General features: G+C 35.0%; 2 protein-coding genes across 6 annotated transcripts in view; one reads left to right on the forward strand and one right to left on the reverse strand.

The window, feature by feature from the left end:
* CEP70 (centrosomal protein 70) overlaps window positions 1-15021 on the forward strand; it is a 261992-nt gene extending 246971 nt beyond the window's left edge. For 4 of the 5 annotated variants that reach the window (XM_069063887.1, XM_069063890.1, XM_069063886.1 and 1 more), the window contains 9 exons: window positions 82-170; window positions 728-802; window positions 2794-2905; window positions 6482-6652; window positions 8717-8866; window positions 9025-9190; window positions 9846-9960; window positions 11425-11504; window positions 14074-15021. In XM_069063887.1, coding sequence (XP_068919988.1) covers window positions 82-170; window positions 728-802; window positions 2794-2905; window positions 6482-6652; window positions 8717-8866; window positions 9025-9190; window positions 9846-9960; window positions 11425-11504; window positions 14074-14135 — 1020 coding nt within the window. In that variant the 3' untranslated portion in view covers window positions 14136-15021. The remainder of the gene's footprint in view (window positions 1-81; window positions 171-727; window positions 803-2793; window positions 2906-6481; window positions 6653-8716; window positions 8867-9024; window positions 9191-9845; window positions 9961-11424; window positions 11505-14073) is intronic. The other variant, XM_069063889.1, reaches the window with a different exon arrangement.
* Window positions 15022-17088: 2067 nt separating this feature from the next.
* Window positions 17089-21192, reverse strand: part of ESYT3 (extended synaptotagmin 3) — a 90829-nt gene continuing 86725 nt past the window's right edge. The window contains exons 22-23 of the mRNA XM_069063885.1: window positions 20753-20802; window positions 17089-20055 (exon numbers count right to left, since the gene is read on the reverse strand). Coding sequence (XP_068919986.1) covers window positions 20019-20055; window positions 20753-20802 — 87 coding nt within the window. The 3' untranslated portion in view covers window positions 17089-20018. The remainder of the gene's footprint in view (window positions 20056-20752; window positions 20803-21192) is intronic.

Genomic DNA, 21192 nt, shown 5'->3' on the forward strand with positions numbered 1-21192 from the left:
TCCATGACTAATGAAAATTTACTTTAAATGTTAGGTAATAATTCACAATAATTTATTGTCTCTGTGTGGTATGTATTATAGTCATTGCAGAATCAACTTAGAGCTGTTAAAGCCAAGAACGATAAACTTTCATGTGAAAATCAGAATCTCCGCAAAGATTTAGAAAACAGGTGAGAAAAGTGTAAGTTATCAAATTTGGAATCTGTTGAATGTTCCCTCTTCTGCCATCCTAGCCCTAGATTCTGCTGGTATATCTCAGGGAAACAAGGGTTCAGGTTTGGGGAAGGGGAAATAATGACAAAGGCATCCAAATTGAAGGAGACAGAATTCAGAGGAGAGAGAGAACATTAGTCATACTAGTGCTTGTATCTCCAGTGCCTAGCACAAAGCCTGGCACAGTGTAGTCACTTAATAAATACGTATTGATTGATTATGGAAAGTGAAGAAATAGATGAGATGAAGTAAGGATATTGGAAAAATGATATTTGAGATAGTCTCCTATCAGCTGTGATATGCTATTGATATCATGGTATGACTTCCTGCATTGGATCACCTCTGAACATGAACATGATATGCTGTCTTGAGCAAATGTAAATTTATTTTTTATTATAAATGACTTTTATTAATATCCAGTCTGTTGCATTTAGGGAATGTTTTATTAGTCTTGATCTTTTTAGTTTTCTTAGTTTAGCAAAATTGAATATATTTAACAATTTATTTATAATAGGCCCTCATCGCATGATTTAAGACTTTATAAACAACAGGTGAAGAAACTGGAGAAGGCGCTTAAGAAAAACATAAAGTAATTATATTTTACTTAAATATATTTATTATTTTGTTTTTGTTTTGCTTTATTTTATCATTGAATATTATTCATCTATTTACATAATGTGGTCACATGGTTTCATATTAGATGTACCTGGTTAGATATGAAATATGTAGATGGGTTACAAATGACATTAAATAGAGGTTATGCTGGCCACAGAAGTTTTTTAGTTTGAGTTGGTGGTATTAGGAGTGGTAATTATGGTTGTTACAGAGATCATATCCTCTTTTAAGTTGTGCCTGCTTGAATATGATACTCCATCTCTCAACTCTATCCCTTTGCCCTGGTTATAGTAGCCCATACCTGGAATATTCTCCTGCAATACCTCCAACTCTTAGCTTTTCTAACTTCCTTCAGTACTCGGTTTAAATCCCACCTTCTGCTGAAAGACTTTACTTTACTTTACTGTACTTTACCCATTACTTCCAACCCCCAATAGTGCCTTCTTGCTGAGATTATTACCCTCCATCTACTCTGTGTATATTTTATATGTACATAATTACTCATATGTTGTCTCCCCAGTAGACTGTGAGCTCCTTGAGGTCAGGAACATTGCTTTTACTTTTGTATTCCCAGTGCTTAACATGGTACTTGGCACATAGTAAATGATTATTGGCTAACTGATTGGCTAAGCAAATCCTACAGTTCCTCCATTGCCCAGCAGAAATTCCCACCTCCAGGAAATGTTTCTAGTTATTTTAGCTAAAATTATTAGAGATTAAAGAAATATACTGAAACTTTCAATTATCAAAAACAATGTAACTTAGCTTGTAGTAGCAAAAAACTGGCAGCAAATGTGTGCCTATCATTGAAAAGGTTGAACAAATCATCATCTATAAATGTAATGGAATATTATAACATTGTAAGAAATGAGGAATTCAGAGAAATGTAGGTAAACTTGTGTGAATGAATACAGATAGCAAAATAGGAAGAATTTATACTTGACTACGATAATATAAATGAAAAAATGTTAAAAGGAATCTGAGTAATTGTCCTGTCCAATCTTGGCACCAGAGAACAATCAGATGGAGAACCATTTTCCTCCATCTGTTAGAGTGGGTACAGAATGTCGCATATATTGTTAGATGTCATTACTGTGTCTTTTTTTTCTATTTTTCTTTGTTATAAGAGAGTTATAATACATCAGGTGTATGTGTGTCAAGGGGCATATTGGGCAACGACTGATATGAAAACAAAAGACATCAATAAAACTAATTTTCATAAGTATAAATACATAGAATAAATACAAATATAATTATAATAAAACTAATTTTTTTAAAGAAAAAAATATGCTTGGGACAGTAAAAATAAGAACATTCTAGTTTTTTTTTTTCCTGCTTTTTGGAGGGCAATCGAGGTTAAGTGATTTGCCCAAGGTCACACGGCTAGTTTTTGTGTTAATTGTCAGAGACCGAATTTGAACTCAGGTTCTCCTGACTCCAGGGCCAGTGCTCTATTCACTGCACCACCTAGCCGCCCCTGAACATTCTACTTTTAAGAGCTCTTCCAACAGTGGAATGACATGCCTATGAAAGTAATGAGCTATGTCACTGGAAACTTAAGCAGAGGCTGGAGGAGCATCTTTTGGAAATGCTGTAGAGGTTATTCCTGTATTGGATGGAAGGGAGATTGAACTAGATGACTTATCAGGTGTCTTTCCATCTCTTCAGATTCTGTGGTTAAAAATCAAGTTGTCCAACTGTCTGTTAATTGTTTAAGATATGGCCTTCCCAGTAGTATTTGCATTTTATAAGGGAGTTATTAAAGAAAAACATCTTTGGGATCAGACATGTCATAGACATCACAGGTGGTGAGATTCATGTTTGGGGGGTAGAGTTTTACTTTAAAACATACTAAGTGATGCAAGTCTAATTTGATTATTGTTTTATTTCCTTGAGACCTGGTATTTTATAGCTAACTGTTCTTTAGAGAAATTTTGTGTGGACTAATTTTTTTTTGTTATATAGATTACAAGAACTCATCGGAGAAGATAAGTCTGAGAGCTTAGACAACAGAAATTCTGAGATCAGCAAAACAGAAAGCCAGCGCCAGGCCTTATTTGACCAGAAATACTTCAAGGTACTAAATAGGGAGTAATTGCATTTGAGTTTTCAGTGAATTGATGACAGTTGCCTAATGAACAGTCAGAACTTAGAGCTTGTGAAATATGTATGTCTATCTGCCTTCCCTTGCCTATGATGTCACCAATTCTTACTTTATAGGTACTCCTAAATTTTCCCTCTTTCTCTCTTCTACTTTAAGAGTTTAATCTTAGATGGTAAAATTAAGAAAGTTTATCTTTCATACTTTCTTTAGCCTTAGTGTTTTATCTTACTCAATTCAACAGATAAGCATGATGTAAAAGGCAAGTTGTTATTGTTACACAAAATGATTAATGCCATTTTGTTTTAATACATAGGCCCATATGGAGCTTATAGTCTAATAGGAGAGAGAAGAGTAAAGCAGGGTTATGAGAGTTTAAAATCAATCAACAATCCTAGGATCACAAAGAGTCAGACATAACTGGAATAACTGAAGAAGAAAAATTTGATTGTTAATTCCTTTGAGACATGGACAGCGACATATGTTTTTGTGTCCCAGACAGCCATTTTGCCTTTCATAAAGAGGTACTTTATAAACATTTTAAAACAAATTAAATAAGAATGGACAGTTTAAAGCAAGTAATTTTTTACCACCATACCGTAAATCTGGCTGGCCTCTTAGTAAGGGTATGGAAATAATTTGAGAGGTGATACTTAAAATAAGGACTAGGGTAGGGACTATAGCTAACGATAAATAGGCCACAAACAGATTTTGCCTCAATTTCTAAGCAGCTTGCCCCATTTTTACATTATGTTAATTGACTTTAAATAAGAATCTCTGGATACTTAGCTTGGCAAGAGGGTGAGTATGGGTTGAGGAATTGTTAGAGCTTGTGAACTGCCTTCATTAATGGCTACTTAGTTGCATTGGCAGGTAGAACATCTTAATGTGAGATAATTTGATAAAATGTTTGACCAGATAGATGTGGTTCCTGCCACCCAAGAATATCAAGAGGACCCATGAAAAATAAAATGGATGAAATGCAGATTTTAAAATGAATAATGCAGTTGTAAATTAGAAAAACTGATACTGGGTAAAAAAAATGGGAGAACACAGAAATAGAACCTCACGTATTTAATAGACTGAACCAACCTTATGATTTTATTGCTCTAAGGAACCATCAGGGAGTAAATTTCCTTTGCCAGATGTACATTGGTGCCTCCTGGGCAACTTCTAGCCTTAGATGGATGCTTGGAAGCACTGAGAGGTTAAGTGACTTGCTGAGGGCGGCAATCATCATGTGTAGGCTTGAGCACAATTTGTTTTGATTCTAAAACCAGGATTTTGTCCACTTTCCCACTCTGAGAGTTTTCACTTGCCATCTGCTGCACTCTCCTCTCTGCTCTGTCTCCTGGCTTCCCTGGTTTCCATCATGATTCAGATAAAATTTTCCTTTCCCACAAGAAGCCTCTCCCAGTCCTCCTGCATCTCACTGCCTTCTCTCAGAGACTATCCCCGATTTATCCTGCATAGATCTGGTTTGTATGTTGTGTGCATGTTGTCTCTCATGAGACTGTGAGCCTCCTGAGAGCAGAGGCTGGGGGGTTTGGCCTTTCTTTGTGTCCCCAGCTAGTAGGTTGGCATGTTGTCACTGCTTAGTGAATGCTAATTGAGTAACCGACACTCTACTACTCTGCCTTTCATTTAACAGATGAAGAATGATCAATCCAAGACTCAAAAGCACTGAGGAAAGGAGTCATTATTTAGTGAAAACAAGGGAAAATTGGATTGTAGAAGGCCAAAAAATAGTTTTAGCTTAGAACTTCATACCATATATCTATAACAAATTTCATTTGAATCAGTGATCAAAATATATACTTTTTAAAACCAGGAGAAAAATAAATAGCATATTTCCTTTCAGTTATGGTGAAGAAAAAAGATGTTTATCAAAAAGAAGAAATTATTGAAGATGAAGTGGATGCTTGATTAGCATGCAAAAATAACAGGATTACAAATAGGACTGACTTCAAAGTGAAAAGCAAAGAAGTATTATTGGGGAAAAATATTTTAAATAAAACAATCTGATGTGCATTACCTTTAAGGAATGGGTGTGGTATTCACTCACTACTGGAGATGTGGTCAAAGGATATGAACAGTTTTTAAATAAGAGAATACCCATTGTTGTCAGTAAGTTAAAAAACTGTTCCAGTTTTCCAATTAAGAGAAATACAAATTAAACCAACTGATAAAATAGCTACAAAATTTCAGTCTTGTCAAGACCAAAGGAAAAAAGCAAGTATTCTATTATATTGTTGGCAGGGCAGTAGGTGGTATGAGCTCTTTAGAGAGTAATATGACCACATATTATAAGATTAATAAGCTATCATAACTTTTGACCCAGTAATTCCACTGCTGGGACTGTGTCTGAATGATAACGGGGGGAAAAAGACTTATCTAAACAAAAATATTCATCGCTATTTCACTGTAATGGTTTGAGACTGAAACTACTTATATATATCTCAGCAGCTGATACTGGCCAAATAAATTATGGTATGAAAATGTAATATAGATATATAACATGCATATATAGTTATATACTTAAGAAAGTTAGCAGTAGAAAGAACTAGTTCAAGTCATGGCTCTGACACATATTGCCTCTGTGATGCTGGGCAAGTCACTTAATCTATAATTGTTCCTAGGCCATTCAAGAGTTTCGAGAGTGAGTTTCTTTACTGTGAGATTCCCCAAAACAATAAAATTAGAGGTTCAGTACAGAAAAAAGGGAATACAGTACTGTTGTGCTACAAAATACCTAAACATTTGGAAGTTTTATATAGGGATAGGACACAGACCTGTGATTTTAGTTGGCCATAAGGAGCTCCTACAGAAAGGAAATTTCCTTCCATCAGTGCAGGCAAACAGCTTCAATTTATGATCTTGGAGAGTTGACTTGGTTATTGAGAGGCTGAGTGACTTGCTCTGGGTTACACAGCAAATATGCATCAGCGGGACTCTAATCTGGTCTTCCTATTTACTACTCCATCCTGCCTCTCAAAGTTGAAAGCTTCATGCATCAATCCCAACACCTCTCCTGTGCCAGTTGAACACTCGACCAGTTAAACTAGTCATTTATCCCATGCAATGGGAAATGCAAAATGAGGTGAACAGGGTAAGAAGGTGAATATTGACCACCACTGTATCAAACAATGACAAAAAACCTGTTATTTTAAATTAGAATGTAAACAGTGTTGAGTTTAATCTTTTATTATTGGTTTTTTTGTTTATTTTTATTCTTGGAGAGTTACTAAGTTTATAAAACATTTTAAACATGATATGGTAAATCATTCATAAATAATTTCTAATCCTATTTACTTTTATGTTCTGTTGCTTAAACTGTGAAGAGTAACCCTGTTTGTTATCACTTTTGTGCTTATTGTTGATTAAAATAAAAGCAAAAGGCTTATAAGTGGTGATCTCCTTAAAGGATAACCATATATTTTATCATAAAAATGAAAATGTCATATTGAATTGTTGATTTTTTTTTACATTTTAATCACATAAGTAAACATTTCCTAAATGCTTTGACTTTATTCTCTAACTATTGCTTTGAAGATCTTAACCAACATCGACTCAATTATAAGTAATCCAAGAGCTCCAATAGTAATCTACAAACAGAGCAAGGGGCCCTTCCAGTGTTATAATAAAGCTAACAGTCAGGAATGTGGATTTGATCATCTTCCTCCTACAATAAAAATGTGGGCAGACCAGCTAACATCTCTAAAGGTAAGGAAGCATGTGTTCTTTGCAGCCTTTGAAAGTCAGAGCTTCTGAACTTTGATAGAGGAGACTTCAGAAAGAGAGGCTTAATTTGCTGCATTTTCTATAAAGCTGAATCTTCATCTTCAAAATTTCTGTCTTCTATTATTCTTACCTAGTGTATGCCTTCCTTAGTGCTTGCCTTACTGTTCCCTTACTGTTCACTGTCTCCATGTGCCATCCTGGTTGTAGAAACCTGCAAAGAATGAAGGCTTTCAGAGTCAGGATTGGCCTGTCTAATATTGTATTCACATAAGCCAGAAACCTTTTCTCTGTATTCCATGTATGCCTTTGCTCCATTTATCTTATGTTTTAGCTTCAGCCATTTATTACGTTTGGAAATTCCCCTGTTTTCCAAATTATGTTATTCAAATCAAAACCTACCACTTCTGATGCACCTTCCTATATAAAGTAATGCAATGTTTAGATTGGCAGATAATTAGTTGGATGCCTTTTGTGTGTACAAAAGTGTATGTGTGTGTGTGTGGGATGCCTTTTGTTTGTACAAAAGTGTATGTGTGTGTGTGTGTTTGTGTGTGTGTGTGTATGTGTGTGTATGAGAGAGAGAGAGAGATTATTCTTTAAGTTTAAAGGATAAAATTGCTGGATGTAGTCTCTCCTCTCTCTTTCCTTCCTCCCTTCTCTCAATATTCTAAAGTAGGAAGAATAGATTATAAGGTTTAGGATAAGAGTTTTTGGTTTTTTTTGTTAATCTTAGTATTTTCCCTCCTGCTTAGTATATTGTTTTGTGCATTATCACAAAAATTCTATTTGTTGAGGGAGTTACCATTATTATAATTTCCGAGAATCCACAGTCCACAAGGTAGGTAGGTCATATTAGCAGCTTTGCTACTATAGCCATAGTCAAGTCATTGTCTCTTATCTTTCAGCTATTTCATTTATTAAAAAGTGAGGAAGATAAGAGGGATAAAATCTATGAGAGGTGAGGTTTGCAGAATCATTGAATCTGAGTTGAGTAGGATCTCAGAGACCCTTTAATCTAAATCACACCCGATCCAGGATTCTTTAGCCCAACTGGTGTCTATCCAGTCTTACCTTGAAGATCTCAGGAAGAATAAATGAAAACTGGAGAAGGTGGCAACTGTCTTTTTTGCTTCACTTACAGCATTCATTGTATAGTAGATGCTCAGTAAATATTTGGTCATTGATATATTACAGTGTCTTTAGAATAGTAATCATTCTGGTTAAGTAGTCTCTCCTACAGTTCTAAATTTTTATGCCCAATGTTACAGTAGATGAAAATTGTATTTCAGGACTTAGATGACTATAGATTATCTTGTTAACTAGTTCTTTTATAAGCTAAAATATGTTACAAACTTGAGTATTAACTAGGTGTTTTTTATGAAGTTTATAAACCATAGGTTGTCAAGAACAGAGAAAAAGTGAACTACAGTTTTATAACTATTTAAAGCCATATTTTTTCACATATGTACATATACTTTTTTATATTTCTTTGTAAATGTACACATACTTACTTACAGGAGATGTATAGAGAAATCATATTGCTGCAGTCTTCATTGATGCAGATCAGTACACCTCTCATATTTTAGTAGATCGTTGTAATGAATCTTAAAAATTTAATCATCATCGGCCAACCTTTTGTTAGGGGACTTCTCTAAATTCAACTAAACTTGTTCAGAGAGTAGATACAGAATTCATTACTAGGCTCATAATGTAATTCTTTCTAGGTAGATAATGACAAGCCAAAGATTGGATTCTGTAGGCATAGCCTGCGAGAATGCAGGATTACCTCTAGGTCACTTTAGTAGTAGGATTTTAGTGGAAGAGAGAAATCATATATTAAATCGTTTAAAAGACATTAGCCCCTAGGTGATCTGGAGTTTCTGAAAACCCTATTGCCACTCTTTTCTTGATATCTGTTTGTAATCATGGTTACTTAATAGTATGTTCAGGTGGAAACTTGGCTAGTTAATTGTCTAGCATTAAATTCTTTGAAAACATAATTGTTTTTAAAACAGGTAATACTGTGTTGTTTCTTCTCTTATAAAGGACTTACATAGATCCCTGGAAAAACTGTCGGAGGAGTTGTTGCCTTGGCATGATAGGAAACGATATGATAAGAGTGAAGGGGGCATTAAAGTGGAAGATCTTCTATTTATTGTTGACACCCTTTTGGAAGAAGTTGAACATAAGAAAAAGGTAACCATTAATCTATATTAAAACATAGATATTTTAAGGTAACCAAATCAAAAAGTGCCATCCTTTCATAGTACAGCATTTGCAATGTTATGGTTATATTTATATTTTAGGTGAAATGTTTACTTTTGGTTGTTGTTATTTTGGGGTTTTTTTGGTAGGGTGACGTGCCATGTCCTGAGACTTTGCAAGCAATTGTTAATCACTTCCAAAAGTTATTTGATGTAACATCTGTGTCTGGAATCTATCCTCGAATGAATGAAGTTTACACCAGGCTTGGAGAAATGAACAATGCTGTGAGAAATATCTATGAGATCCTAGAACTAGGTGAGGATATTCATTTATAATAAGAGTGGTCTGTTGTAGTAGAAAGAACCCTGCTTTTGGAGTCAGAATGATGGAGTCTGAACCTACACACTAATACTTAATAACTTTGTATTCTTGGTCAAGTTACTTAATCCCTTTGTGCTTGGGGAAACTATAAAAGGAAGGGCTTGAACTAGCTAAATTTAGGTCTCCTTTTAGCTCCAAATTCTATGACCCTTTGGCACTGATTTTGTCCCATCTAGGAATTACTAATGGAAAAGTAAAAAGAAGTAGGTAACCTGGCAGTATGAAAAAGAAAATGGCAGTGAGAATGGTAATAATAATGTAAAATAATTGCTAACATTTATATAGCACTTAGTATTTGTCAGCACTGTGCTAAGCGCTTTACAGTTATTCTCTCATTTAATAGTTCTGGGAGGTAGGGTGCTATTATTATCCCCATTTTACAGACAAGAAAAACTGATGTAAGCAGAGGTTAAGCAACTTTCCCAGGGTCACACAGCTAGTAAGTATCTGAGGTCAGATATTAATTTAGGTTTTACTAGCTCCTGGTCCAGCACTCTAGATGCTGTACCACATGAAAGGTAAACTGTTCCATACTGTAGTTTGGAAAATCCTTTTCAAAAATAACAACTCCATTTGTTCCTCTTTCTAGATAATTCATCATCACTAAGTGTCCTGGTGAATACAGTTGGGAAATTGTGTAAAATAATTAATGAAGATGTAGGCAAACATGTTCAGCAGGTGTTGGGGACCCAGGACATCCAAAGGTATTTATTTTAAATGTTTACAAAAATAGCAATAAAAGTGCTTTGGGGAGGGGGTGGAATTTAAATACTCTAAACATACATAAGTTACATGTCTTCCTTATTTGGAATACCTTATTCTAAAAAATATATACTTAAAAATTTCATTAAATATTTCCCAATTACATTTTAAGAAATTTTTAGCATTCATTTTTAAAAATTTTGAGTTTCAAATTCTCCCCCTCTCACTTCACTCCTCCCCTACCCCTTGAAATGTAAGCAACATATTAATTATATATGTGAAGTCATGTAAGACATACTTCCATATTAGCCATATTGCAAAAGAAAAGACACAGAAAAGCCAAGAAAAATAAAGTAAAAAAACTGCTTCAATTTTCACTCGAGAGTTTATCAGTTCTTGGAATCCCTTATTTTAAAGAAGTCATTTTGAAAACCTAAGAGACTCATAACCTTAAGAAGCAGGAGAATGCAAAGCATTTACAAGCTAGAAACAGATTTCAGGAGCCTGTTTTTGTGTAGAGTGGGTGAGGAACACTATGTTGTTTTCAGCCTATTTCCAGTAAAGTCTATAGCGAGAGAAGTACAAACCTTTCTATCAGTTTAAAATGAACTGTCTAGTTCCAGTTATTTAAGAACCAATATCAAATGATTAATTATGGTTACTAATAACTAGAGTGGAATGTTTCTTTTTTAATTTTTACACTGAAATTTTGTAGCCATATTCCCTGTATTCCTTTTTTAAAAAACAAGGTTGTAGCTGATATTACTGTGCATATCACTTAAAAATATCTCATACATGATCTGAGATTTTTAATCATTAGGCTAAAGGGGAAAAAATCTTACTCTTAGTATTTTTTCCTTTGTGTTTTTTTTTTACTTATTAGTAACAATTGCATGCTTAGGCTAGAATCCTAAAATATGGGAGGAACTTAATTTTTATAAAATTCTTAAAGCATACCAAGAAGCTATTTTAAAGCTCATTAGAGAAAAAGGGAAATTACGGGACATGGGTAAATAGAAGTTTTCTTTTAGGGGCTATAATCTAAATAAATTTAGTTTTGTAACCTGTCCCCAACCTGATAACACAAGCATTTTGACTTAGAAAAGTGCCACAGTTGGGATGGCTAGGTGGCGCAGTGAATAGAGCACTGGCCCTGCAATCAGGAGGACCTGAGTTCAAATCCGGCTTCAGACACTTGATGCAATTACTATCCGTGTGACTTTGGGCAAGTTACTTAACCCCCAAATTCCCTCCAAAAAAACTCCCAAAACCCAGAAAAGTGCCACAGAAATAAAAAGAGCAGGATCCAGAGTTAAGAATGACTGCAGTGTAAATAAAAGCTAAATTTATGTTTAAATTAATAGGCAATTTAGATTTCCTTTTCTTGCCTGTTTTAAAAATCCCTCACGTACTTTGTCAGATACAATCATCTTGAGTTATAATTAACTGTAACCTTTTTTTTCTAGCATTATCGATAAATTAGAAGAATATGATGAATTTTTTCCAGCCTTTCAGGCTTTTATACAGGATTTACTTCAGATTTTAGGTAAGATTGTCCTTTAAACTTGTTGGTAGGGGTAATATTTATGGACTATTAAATGTCAGTGACTATTAACATCAGTGCACTTGAAAAAGGAGAGTTCCATGTCATTAGTTTATTGCCCTCCACACAGTTATTTTTCAAAGCTTCCCCTCTTGTAGTCCATTAGCAATATTTGTGGAAACACTTAAACTGAAATCCAGGTTGCTTTAAGTTATTCTGTAGAATAGCATAGCTCTCTGTGAAAAGGGTGTTGAGGCACTTCCACAAGGATTGCTGAATTTAATATATTTTTTTTCACCATGTCCTTATTTCATCTCTGATAGTATCTTTAAAAGGACTTATGATTTCAAGATATTTTTGGTACTTTGTAGTTTGTTATTAAGTGTAAGATCTGAAGAAATCTCTTTTGTGGTCTGCTTTAGGTTGTATCAGGCATCTTGGCATTTTTCAACACATCACAGAGAAAGTTATTAGTATTATTTAATGTATAGTAAGAAATATAATGTTCCATTTATGCTTTAAGAATATATTAAACCTAGGACTTAAGACACATCTTTTAGTAAATTAAAGTATATTGTTCAAAATCCATGACTGCGGTGATTATGCTTAATGAAATTAACAAAACCCTTAACTGAAGTGTGATTGCATTTCAGAATCGGAAAATTCCTTGCTTTTTATAAGACCATTTTGGAAAAGAATTATTATTTTTTAAAAATTTTAATTTATTTATTTACTTTTAGTTTACAATGTTCAAGTTCCTCAATTCCTTGAGTTCCAAATTTTCTCCCCCTTGCTCTCCCTCTTCCCCCTGCCATGGCAGCAAGCAGTCAGATATAGGTTCTACAGATACCTTCACATTAAACATTAAGTCAAGTTGTAAAGAAGAATTATAACCAATGGAGTGAACAATGAGACAGAAGGAATGAAACAAAATACAGAGGAGAGAGAGCAGGTAGTTTGCTTCAATCTTCATTCAGACTCTGCAGTTCTTTGGATGTGGATATCCCTTTCCATCATGAGTCTTTTGGAGCTGTCTTATAACCTTGCATTGCTGAGAGGAGCCCAGTCTATCCAAGTTAATCGTCACACATACGACGTGTCTGTAATTGTGTACAGAGTTCTCCTGGTTCTGCTCTTCTCACTTAGCATCGGTTTACATAAGTCTCTCCAGGTTATTATGAAGTCCATCTGCTCCTCATTTCTTATAGCACAATAATAGCATTCATTACATTCATATACCACAACTTGTTTAGCCATTCCCCAATTGATGGGCATCCTCTTGATTTCCAATTCTTTGCCACGACAAAAAGAGCTGCTATAAATATTTTTGTATATATGGGACCTAGACAAAGCTTATTATAGGATTGTTATTTTTTATTAGCTTTTTTTTTAAAGGAGCTCTTGAGGATACACATGTAGAAAACTGCAATGGAAGAAGGCATGCCCTTTAGAAAGATAAGGGAATGAGAGTTAATTAGAGCTGGGGTGTGCTTATAAAAGCAGGTTCACAGATTAATTGAGATATTAAGTATGTTTGAAGAGGAAAGCAAGTTTCAGAGAAGCATTTTGAATAGGCTGGAGTATAAAATGCTGTATTGAGGAAATTTTTAAAATGGGTGCACGTTTGTGGCAATGGTCATAAAGAAAAAATAGAATAAGCTAAAAATGTAATTTGGAATCAGGAAGAGCTTAGATGTGATAGCTTTTTTGCTATATGAATGCAGTTTTGTATTGAAGAACATGATTTTATTAAGTGGAATACCCTTATTTAACTTTAGAAAGTTATCTCATTAAAAATAATTGATGCCCTTATTTGGCTAATCACTTAATACCTATTCAGTTATTCTCTGAGCACAAATTTGTTGATGGCTATTAGATCAATTTTGTGCAAATATTATTAATAATATTTAAAAAATGATCTTTTGGGGGGGCAGTTGGGGTTAAGTGACTTGCCCAAGGTCACACAGCTAGTAAGTGTTAAGTGTCTGAAGCTGGATTTAAACTCAGGTCATCCTGACTTCAGGGCTGGTGCTCTATTCACTGTGCCACCTAGCTGCCCCAAAATGATCAACTTTTAAATTTCCATTGTGGCATAGCAATGTATTGAACACCATATCAGTTATAGAGTTTGGATTAGAGATAAGTCCTTAACTATTAACTCTTGGTAGTGGCACTGAGAGAGGACAGTATCCCATCATGAATGGCTTCCCATCCAATGACAGCGCTGCAGAAAGAGCCTGTCACCTTTTCTTTTTGAGGCCAAGTAGCTGAGTTGATAAAAAGCTCCTTGCTAGAAGGGATCGATCATAGTCATAAGATAAGAATCACTCTTTGGGGTCCTCTAGGTTTTCTGTGTCCCAAGCCCACAGATTATGATCCTGATTTTGATTGACTGTTTTGCAAACATATGCCATCTTAGGTTAAAGTCAGGGCTAGGCACAGTTCATGAGGGAAGAATATCTTGAAGTAAATGCTACATTTTCATCAGTTTATGTCAAGAGACTTAATATTTATGACACTGTCTATTAACTATATTTTTAATGTTCAAGACCTTTTTCTTTTTTTTCTTCAGAAGTCAACAACTTGGATGCCATTATTCCTGAAGTAAAGAAATTAAAACTAATTGCAAACTGAAGAAAATGAAACCTTCCTTTTTACTATGTAAATTTTATCTGTAATATATTTTTTATATACTTTAATAATTCACCTCTTTTTCCCACCCTGAGTGAATACCAGTGACATGGTTAATCTTCATTCTTTACAAAGTTAGTCTTTGATAGTTTTATCCTCTGTTATTTGTCACTCTCAGAATTATGTAGCATCATTTGGGGGCTTGAATAATCAGACTCTGAATTTTCTAATTTTTCTTCAGCAGTTCTTGGCTTATGAGGCGTAAGGAAAGCTGCTTATGTTTTGGAAAGCAGGATCACCTATGTGTTAAGAGTTGGCATGGAGGCATTTGCCTTTAAGATTTCCTTTGAGATTTGAAGTTTACAACTCTAGCGTCTTTGGCCCGAGGGAAGTAGTATTGGACTCAATGACATCACATAGAGAAGTGAAAAATTCCGTGTCTCCCAAAACTCAGGGGACGAAGGAAAAGGGAAGGGGTTTCACAAAGAAGTTGGGAGAAGGTAGACGAGGTATAATGCTGCCTAATTCTTTCTTTTCTCTAACCCAGTTGGTGTCAAGCTGCTCTTTGAATTTACCCGTTTGTATGCCATGCCAAGAACAAAACATTCTATCTAGATATAGATAATCTGCTGTTGGCAGAAGCAGTTGCAGTTTCAAATTGGAGGGTAAGGGTTAGGGACAATAAGTGAAAAATATTTTTAAAATTTTCTTCCCATGGTGGAATAAAAGAGGTGAGTAAATAGGGTAACTACCTTGAGGTATATATATTATATACCTTTCTTGAGAAAGGGTGTGTTTGAGAGCTCGATTCTAATATATACATATATGCATATATATATATTTTTTTAGAACATGACTGAAATAAATATTTTATATAAGTATGTCAGAACATTGTTGTCTCCTGATGTTTGTTTTCTCTTGACTGCAGTTTTACTTATTATAATTAGCCTCCAATTTGCAGGTTAAACCACTTTCCATGGCAGGCTGTAAAATGTGAAAGTATAGCCACCAGATCAAATGACCTTGTGAGAAGGTCATTCCATGTTGGTTTAAAAGGAACCTAATGTCAGTGCTCAGTGTTCACTTTTTTTTCTAATTTCCCATTTTTTTTTCTAATACCTAGCTGCTGGGACTAAGGTTTATTATTTTTTTAAATTATTTTTTAATTTTAATTTTTATTATTTTATTATTATCTCATTCATGAATGTGCTTTCCTTCTAAGATCAGAAGCCATTTCAGAAAACTGGTGTGTGTGCAGAAAACATTGTGGGGAGCAGAGGGACAGGGGACTTATGACACTTTTCTAACCAGAGATACAGTGGATAGAGTGTCGAATCTAGAGTCAGAAAGGCCATCTTCCTGAGTTCAAATCTGGTCCCAGACAGTTACTAGCTGCAAGTCCCTTAATCCGGTTTGCAAAAGTTCTTTATCTGTAAAATGAGCTAGAGAAGAAAATGGCACACCACTCCAGTATCTTTGCCCAGAAAACCCCAAAAGGGGTCATGAAGATTTGGACATATTGACTGAAACAACTGAACAGCAATAGCAAAGCGCATTGTCATGGCTTGAGGATATTTGACAGTGACATTACCCTTCGGCAACAGGGTTGACCTGGAAGAGAAGAAAGCAGGCAGCTTCTTGTTTGGATTTTGTGTTCATCTATGGTAAAAATAGTGGCTGATCTGGCTCATTGAATGTATTCACGACTTTAGGCAGATAGAGATAGTACATACACCCACAAGTACATTTGTAATTTGTTCTTTGAAAGTTAAGAACTCTAGTTATACTAGTTCCAAGTCAGCTTGTAACTAATACAGTTAATGTACCAAGACCACATTTAAAAGCGGAGAGAAAAGAAAATGGAGCGATATTACTCACTTGTATCTGTAATTGATAGTGTTTAAAAATTCATTTATGCGCCAGTATGTTTAAGATATTTAGGTTTAAATTAACTTAGCAGCATACACTGAAGTTCTTTGACCAAAGTAGTTTTAAGTTATTAAAAATATTACATAAAGTGATTATGTTCTGTCTCCTCAGTTTAAGAAGACAAGTCAGTTTTGAGGAAGATTTTTATTAAATGTGGTTAAAATTTTGGAAGTTCCTGTATCATGTAAGTTTTCCCATGCTTCTCAGAATTTTTTATATTTATTATTTTTATAGCACAATGCTGTTTCATTATATTCATGTACTACACTTTGTCTAGCCATTCCCCACCCAATTCATGGGCATCCAATTTTTTTTTCATTTAATTTTCTTTATTTGTACAGTGAGATAACTTTGAGGGTTATCATGATACTCAAATGACATAAGGTATGTGAAGCATTGTGCAAGCTTTAAAACACTATTTAAAATCAGTTATTTTTCAGTACTTGCATAATTTGAGTCCTGGAATAGACAGATAGGACAGAGACTCATCAACTTAATAATACTAGAAAGAGAAGGATCCTAGGAACCTTAAAAATAAAAATCTTGGGACAAATTAAAAAATTCTTTAAAAAATCCTCAGTGGTAAATAAGAGAAGTTATTACCCTGAGAGATGGGAACATCCTTAGCCATTTAAGGGTGACTGGCAAATGAAAATCACGGGCATCTACTCGGCTTCCATTTCTTTACTGCCACAAAAAGTGCTGCTGTGAATATTTTGGTGCACATGTGGCCTTTCTGTTTGACCTCATTGAGGTACATGCACTAGGATCTCTGCACCAAGAGATAAGGAGATTTTTGTTACTTTTTTTTTTTTAACTATGGTTGCAAATTACTTTCCAGAATGGTTTGGAGAACAAGTTACAGCTCCACCAGCAGTGACTTAGTACACTCATTTTTTGATCGTCCCTCCAGTATTTGCTTTTTCCATCTTTTGTCATCTCTGTCAATTTGCTGAGTATGAAGTAGAATCTCAGACTTGTTTTGATCTGTGTTTCTGTTACTAATGATTTGGAACAAATTCATGTGTTTCATACTTTATGATTTTATTGAGAACAGTGTTGTTCATGTTCTTTGACCACTTATCCATTGTGAAATAGTTCTTGATCATAAGAACTCATATGTGTTAGTTTATTTACATTTCTTGTATATCAGACTCTTGGAGATATTTCATGCAAATATTTTCCAGTTGACAATTTTCATTGATTTTGTTTGTACAAAGGCTTTTCAGTTTTGTGTAACTGAAGTTATCTGTCTTACCTTTTGTAAAAAGCCCTTTAACAGCTTAAATAGTAAAACTAGTTTAAAGAATGCTTGGCAAGATACCCAACCAGACAGATTTAAGGGCATTCAAGGATGAAAATGGAAGGACTATGAACAGAAGAAAAATGGAAATGAATTGCAGATTTTTCTTCATCAAGAATAGAAGAAATGTCACATTTAGGTTTGGATCCCTACGTACTGGTTGTGGAGCAGTTAGAAACAGCACCAGGGAGAAAAAAGATGGAAAAAGTAGCCAGATTGGACCTAGTATATGTAGAGAGATCTGTGTTGGATGCAGAATGGTCATGAGAGTGGGTGTGAACAGGTAGCCGTATATCCCCAGTGAGGAACTCTGAAGAACAGGAATGAAAGATGTCATCAAGAAATTGTGTGATGGAGAGATGGCCTGGCTATGGGATGAGAGTGAAGGATGACAAGTGGATAGGCAGGATGCTCCATGGGTTCTCTCTGGATGTCAGTAGAAAGTGAGGAAGGTCTTCAGCATACCTACTGAGTAAGTGTCAGAGAAGGAACTTGACCAGCTCTGTAAACAGTAGGCTAGACTGTGTCTTTAGGGCAAATACTATCCTGACTTTATACAGGTGAAACTGAGGCACAAAGAGTTTAGATCCCATAAACCATACCAGTTAATACATGTCAGAGTCCTGAATCCAGCCCAGGTCTACTAGCCACACATCCTGCAGCTGTTCTACTCTGCTACACTCTCATCCATAGACTTATTAAAGTTTCTAAATTTCATAACTTGGGTGATGGTTTTACTGAAATGTTATCATCCAAAACAACATAATATTTGGGCATAAATAAAAATTTTATTGCATATTTATGAGGTATATATCACTGTTTCATACAATGATGACTATAAGGAAGTACATAAACCTTGCCTTCTGTGAAGTTACACTGGTTGAGAAGACAATATAAATATACATGAGATACAAATAGGCAGTGTAAGAGATGTCATAAGTCAGTATATAAAGGCCAGATGAGTGGAAAGATATTAAGGGTTGTAGGAGTTGAAAGGAGGAAGAGGTCATGGTGGGTTGGAGTTGTCAAGGAAAGCTTTGCTGAAGGGATAATAGTTAACCTGGGCCTTGAAAAGTATCTAGGATCTGAATAGTTAAAGCATTCCGGGCATATGATGGTGGCAAGGGAGTATAGTGAGAGGTGTAGTCATTCTAGTTTGTGGAGGACTCCAGAGTCTAAATGTTGTACATAATGGGAAGCCACTGTGATGACTGAGAGTGGGAGGTGCCATGATGAAAGGGATGTTTTGGTAAGGTTGATCTACAGGGTGTATTGGGAAGGGGAGAAAGTAGAAGTAGAAGGACCCATTAAGAAACTATTGCCATAATTGAACCTCGAATGAAAAGGTGGCAGTGCTAAGGAGAAGACAAAAATTCATTGAGAGATTTGATTACTAATGGGATATGGGACGAGAGAGGAGTAAAGTTTACAGTGGTGTCTGGCTGCAGCAATCCTACTAACAGAAACGGGAATCAGTGGGGCAGGACCAGGCTTTTGATTGCTTTGTATGGCATATTAAGATAATAAATTATAAAGAGAGTATTAAAGATGAAAATGCAAAAACCACTTACTATATATACAAATACTTTACATATTTTGCTTTTAAAGCAACAGGTTACTTTGGTGACCAAAATAATCTTTTGAAATAAGGGAACAGACTATGCCTCTCTATTAATGATAAAGACTAATTCCCCAAGTTCCCACACCATGACTGCCATTTCTAATATTAATATAATATATATATATATATAGTCTTGAATTTACAGTTAATTTTGAATGAATATAAATGCATTTCCCCCTTGAAATAATATAAATGGCTCCCTGACCATTCCACAAAAGCTTGTTTCATCTCTAATTCAATCCAGTTCATTTTGATTCAGTTCGATTAAAAAACCCCATACATTTATTAAGCTCCTATGTTCAGTGCATTGGGAATGCAAAGATAAAAAGGACAGTGAGCTCTCATGCTCCTCAGCTTACAGTCCTAATAGACTAATGTGGTAAGGATGAGAACATAAGTATGGCATGAGATGGAGTAATGAACTTGAAGCCCAATATTGGACTTCAAATCACATAACCATTTATTTTAAAAAAAAATCTAATGAAAGAGAGGAGGAATGCTTATATTGTTGTAGGGGCCAGGGTTAGAACTTGGCACTTTGATCACTTTGCTGATTCTCTCCATTTGCACAGGATAAGGTAAGCTATCCAAGTATTCTAAACCCAGGAAAATAGTTGCCCCTCAAGATAGGGGTGATTCAGAAGCCATCCTACCTCCTCCCCACCTCAACCCAATCATACTCATTCCTTTATATATATATATATAATTTGTAAATCAGGGACTACCTGTAATTATCTAGAAATGGGAAAAATCCACTTTGTGAATATAAAACTTACTATTCAAGTGCACCCAATTTCCTGAGTACAAGATTTAAACAAATTAAATCTAGCCTCAGGAAATCTCACCTTTTCATACATCTTATCCTTTCTAAGTATTAATCAGACACTGAAAAAAGTAGTTTATAAAATTCATGCCAGAATGTATGCACTTCTCAAATGTCCTTAGTTATTAAATACAGAATATACATATATACATTTTAATATAAAGGAAAGCATGCTGGTTCTTTGGTGAGTGGTAATCCTAACATTGTTTATCAACTTCTTGGCTGACCGTTTGCTGTCAGTTCATACCTATAAAGAAGACAGAACAAGTTAAGTAGTTAGGCTCATTTTTAAATAAGTTTCTATATTTGAATTGGTTTTCTAAAAATGCTGTAATAGTTGGAGACCTTGTGATTAATCTTATCCACTTACAAGTTGGCTGGCTAAGGTGAAGGGTGCAGTTTATAGCATCACAGAGTTAGAGTGGGACTTTGGAGGTCATCTAGTCCAACCTCACTTTACAGAAGAGGAGACTGAGTCTCTGAGAGGTTAAGTGATTGCCCAAGTGACACATGGGTAATAAGTTAAAAAGCCAGGATTCAATGAGCTCAGGAATTTAAGGATTCCTTATAAAAGGGAGACTATAAAATATTAATGCCAACACCTGATCACAGTGGAGAGAGTGCTGGACCTGGAGTCAGGAGGACCCAAGTTTAAATCTAACTTCAGACACTTACTAGCTGTGTGATCCTAGGCAAGCCATTTAACCCTATTTGCCTCAGTTTCCTCATCTGTAAGATGAGCTAGAGAAGTAAATGGCAAAGAAAAACTATATACTATGATAGTTCTTAAGATTTAAGCCATCAGTATGAAGCATATTATCTGGGATGAAAGTGCTATTTTATCTGATTGGAAAACCCACTACCAGCCAGGCATTTTAAAAAATGTAATTCCTTACAGAGTTAAAGAGAATAACATTCATGATTAAATGAAAAAGTTTACTCACCATTGTGTAAAACCCTTGACTAGATCTTCCTTTGATAAGTCAATCAATACCTGCCAGGACAACAGTTACATTAGGAATGTCAATTATCCAACAACAAAACAACACCCAATGGGTGGGCTTATATCCCCACCTCTATCCACAGAGGAGGTGCTCTGTAAATATTGACTGATGTTCAGTATTTATAAGTTGCCCGATTGAATGAAATTCATTGGGATTAAGTAAAAATATTATAGTTATAAAAATGCAGCTTTGTAGATTTTAGGTGATTGTTAGCCCTTTTGTACTTTCCCATTAAAAATGTCATAGCCAGGAGACCAACATTAATCTCAGTCTAACCCACAGGAAAAATGCTGATGGTGGAAGCAGTGACAGTTCAGAAGTCTACATTTATTTAAATCTATTCCCTTGACTGCTTTATTTATGTTTATAGAAAATATTAC

The sequence above is a fragment of the Petaurus breviceps genome, unplaced genomic scaffold, assembly GCF_028583685.1.
Source record: "Petaurus breviceps papuanus isolate PSGF00001 unplaced genomic scaffold, PetGlider_PUasm1.0 90604, whole genome shotgun sequence".
Classification (NCBI taxonomy): Eukaryota; Metazoa; Chordata; class Mammalia; order Diprotodontia; family Petauridae; genus Petaurus; species Petaurus breviceps.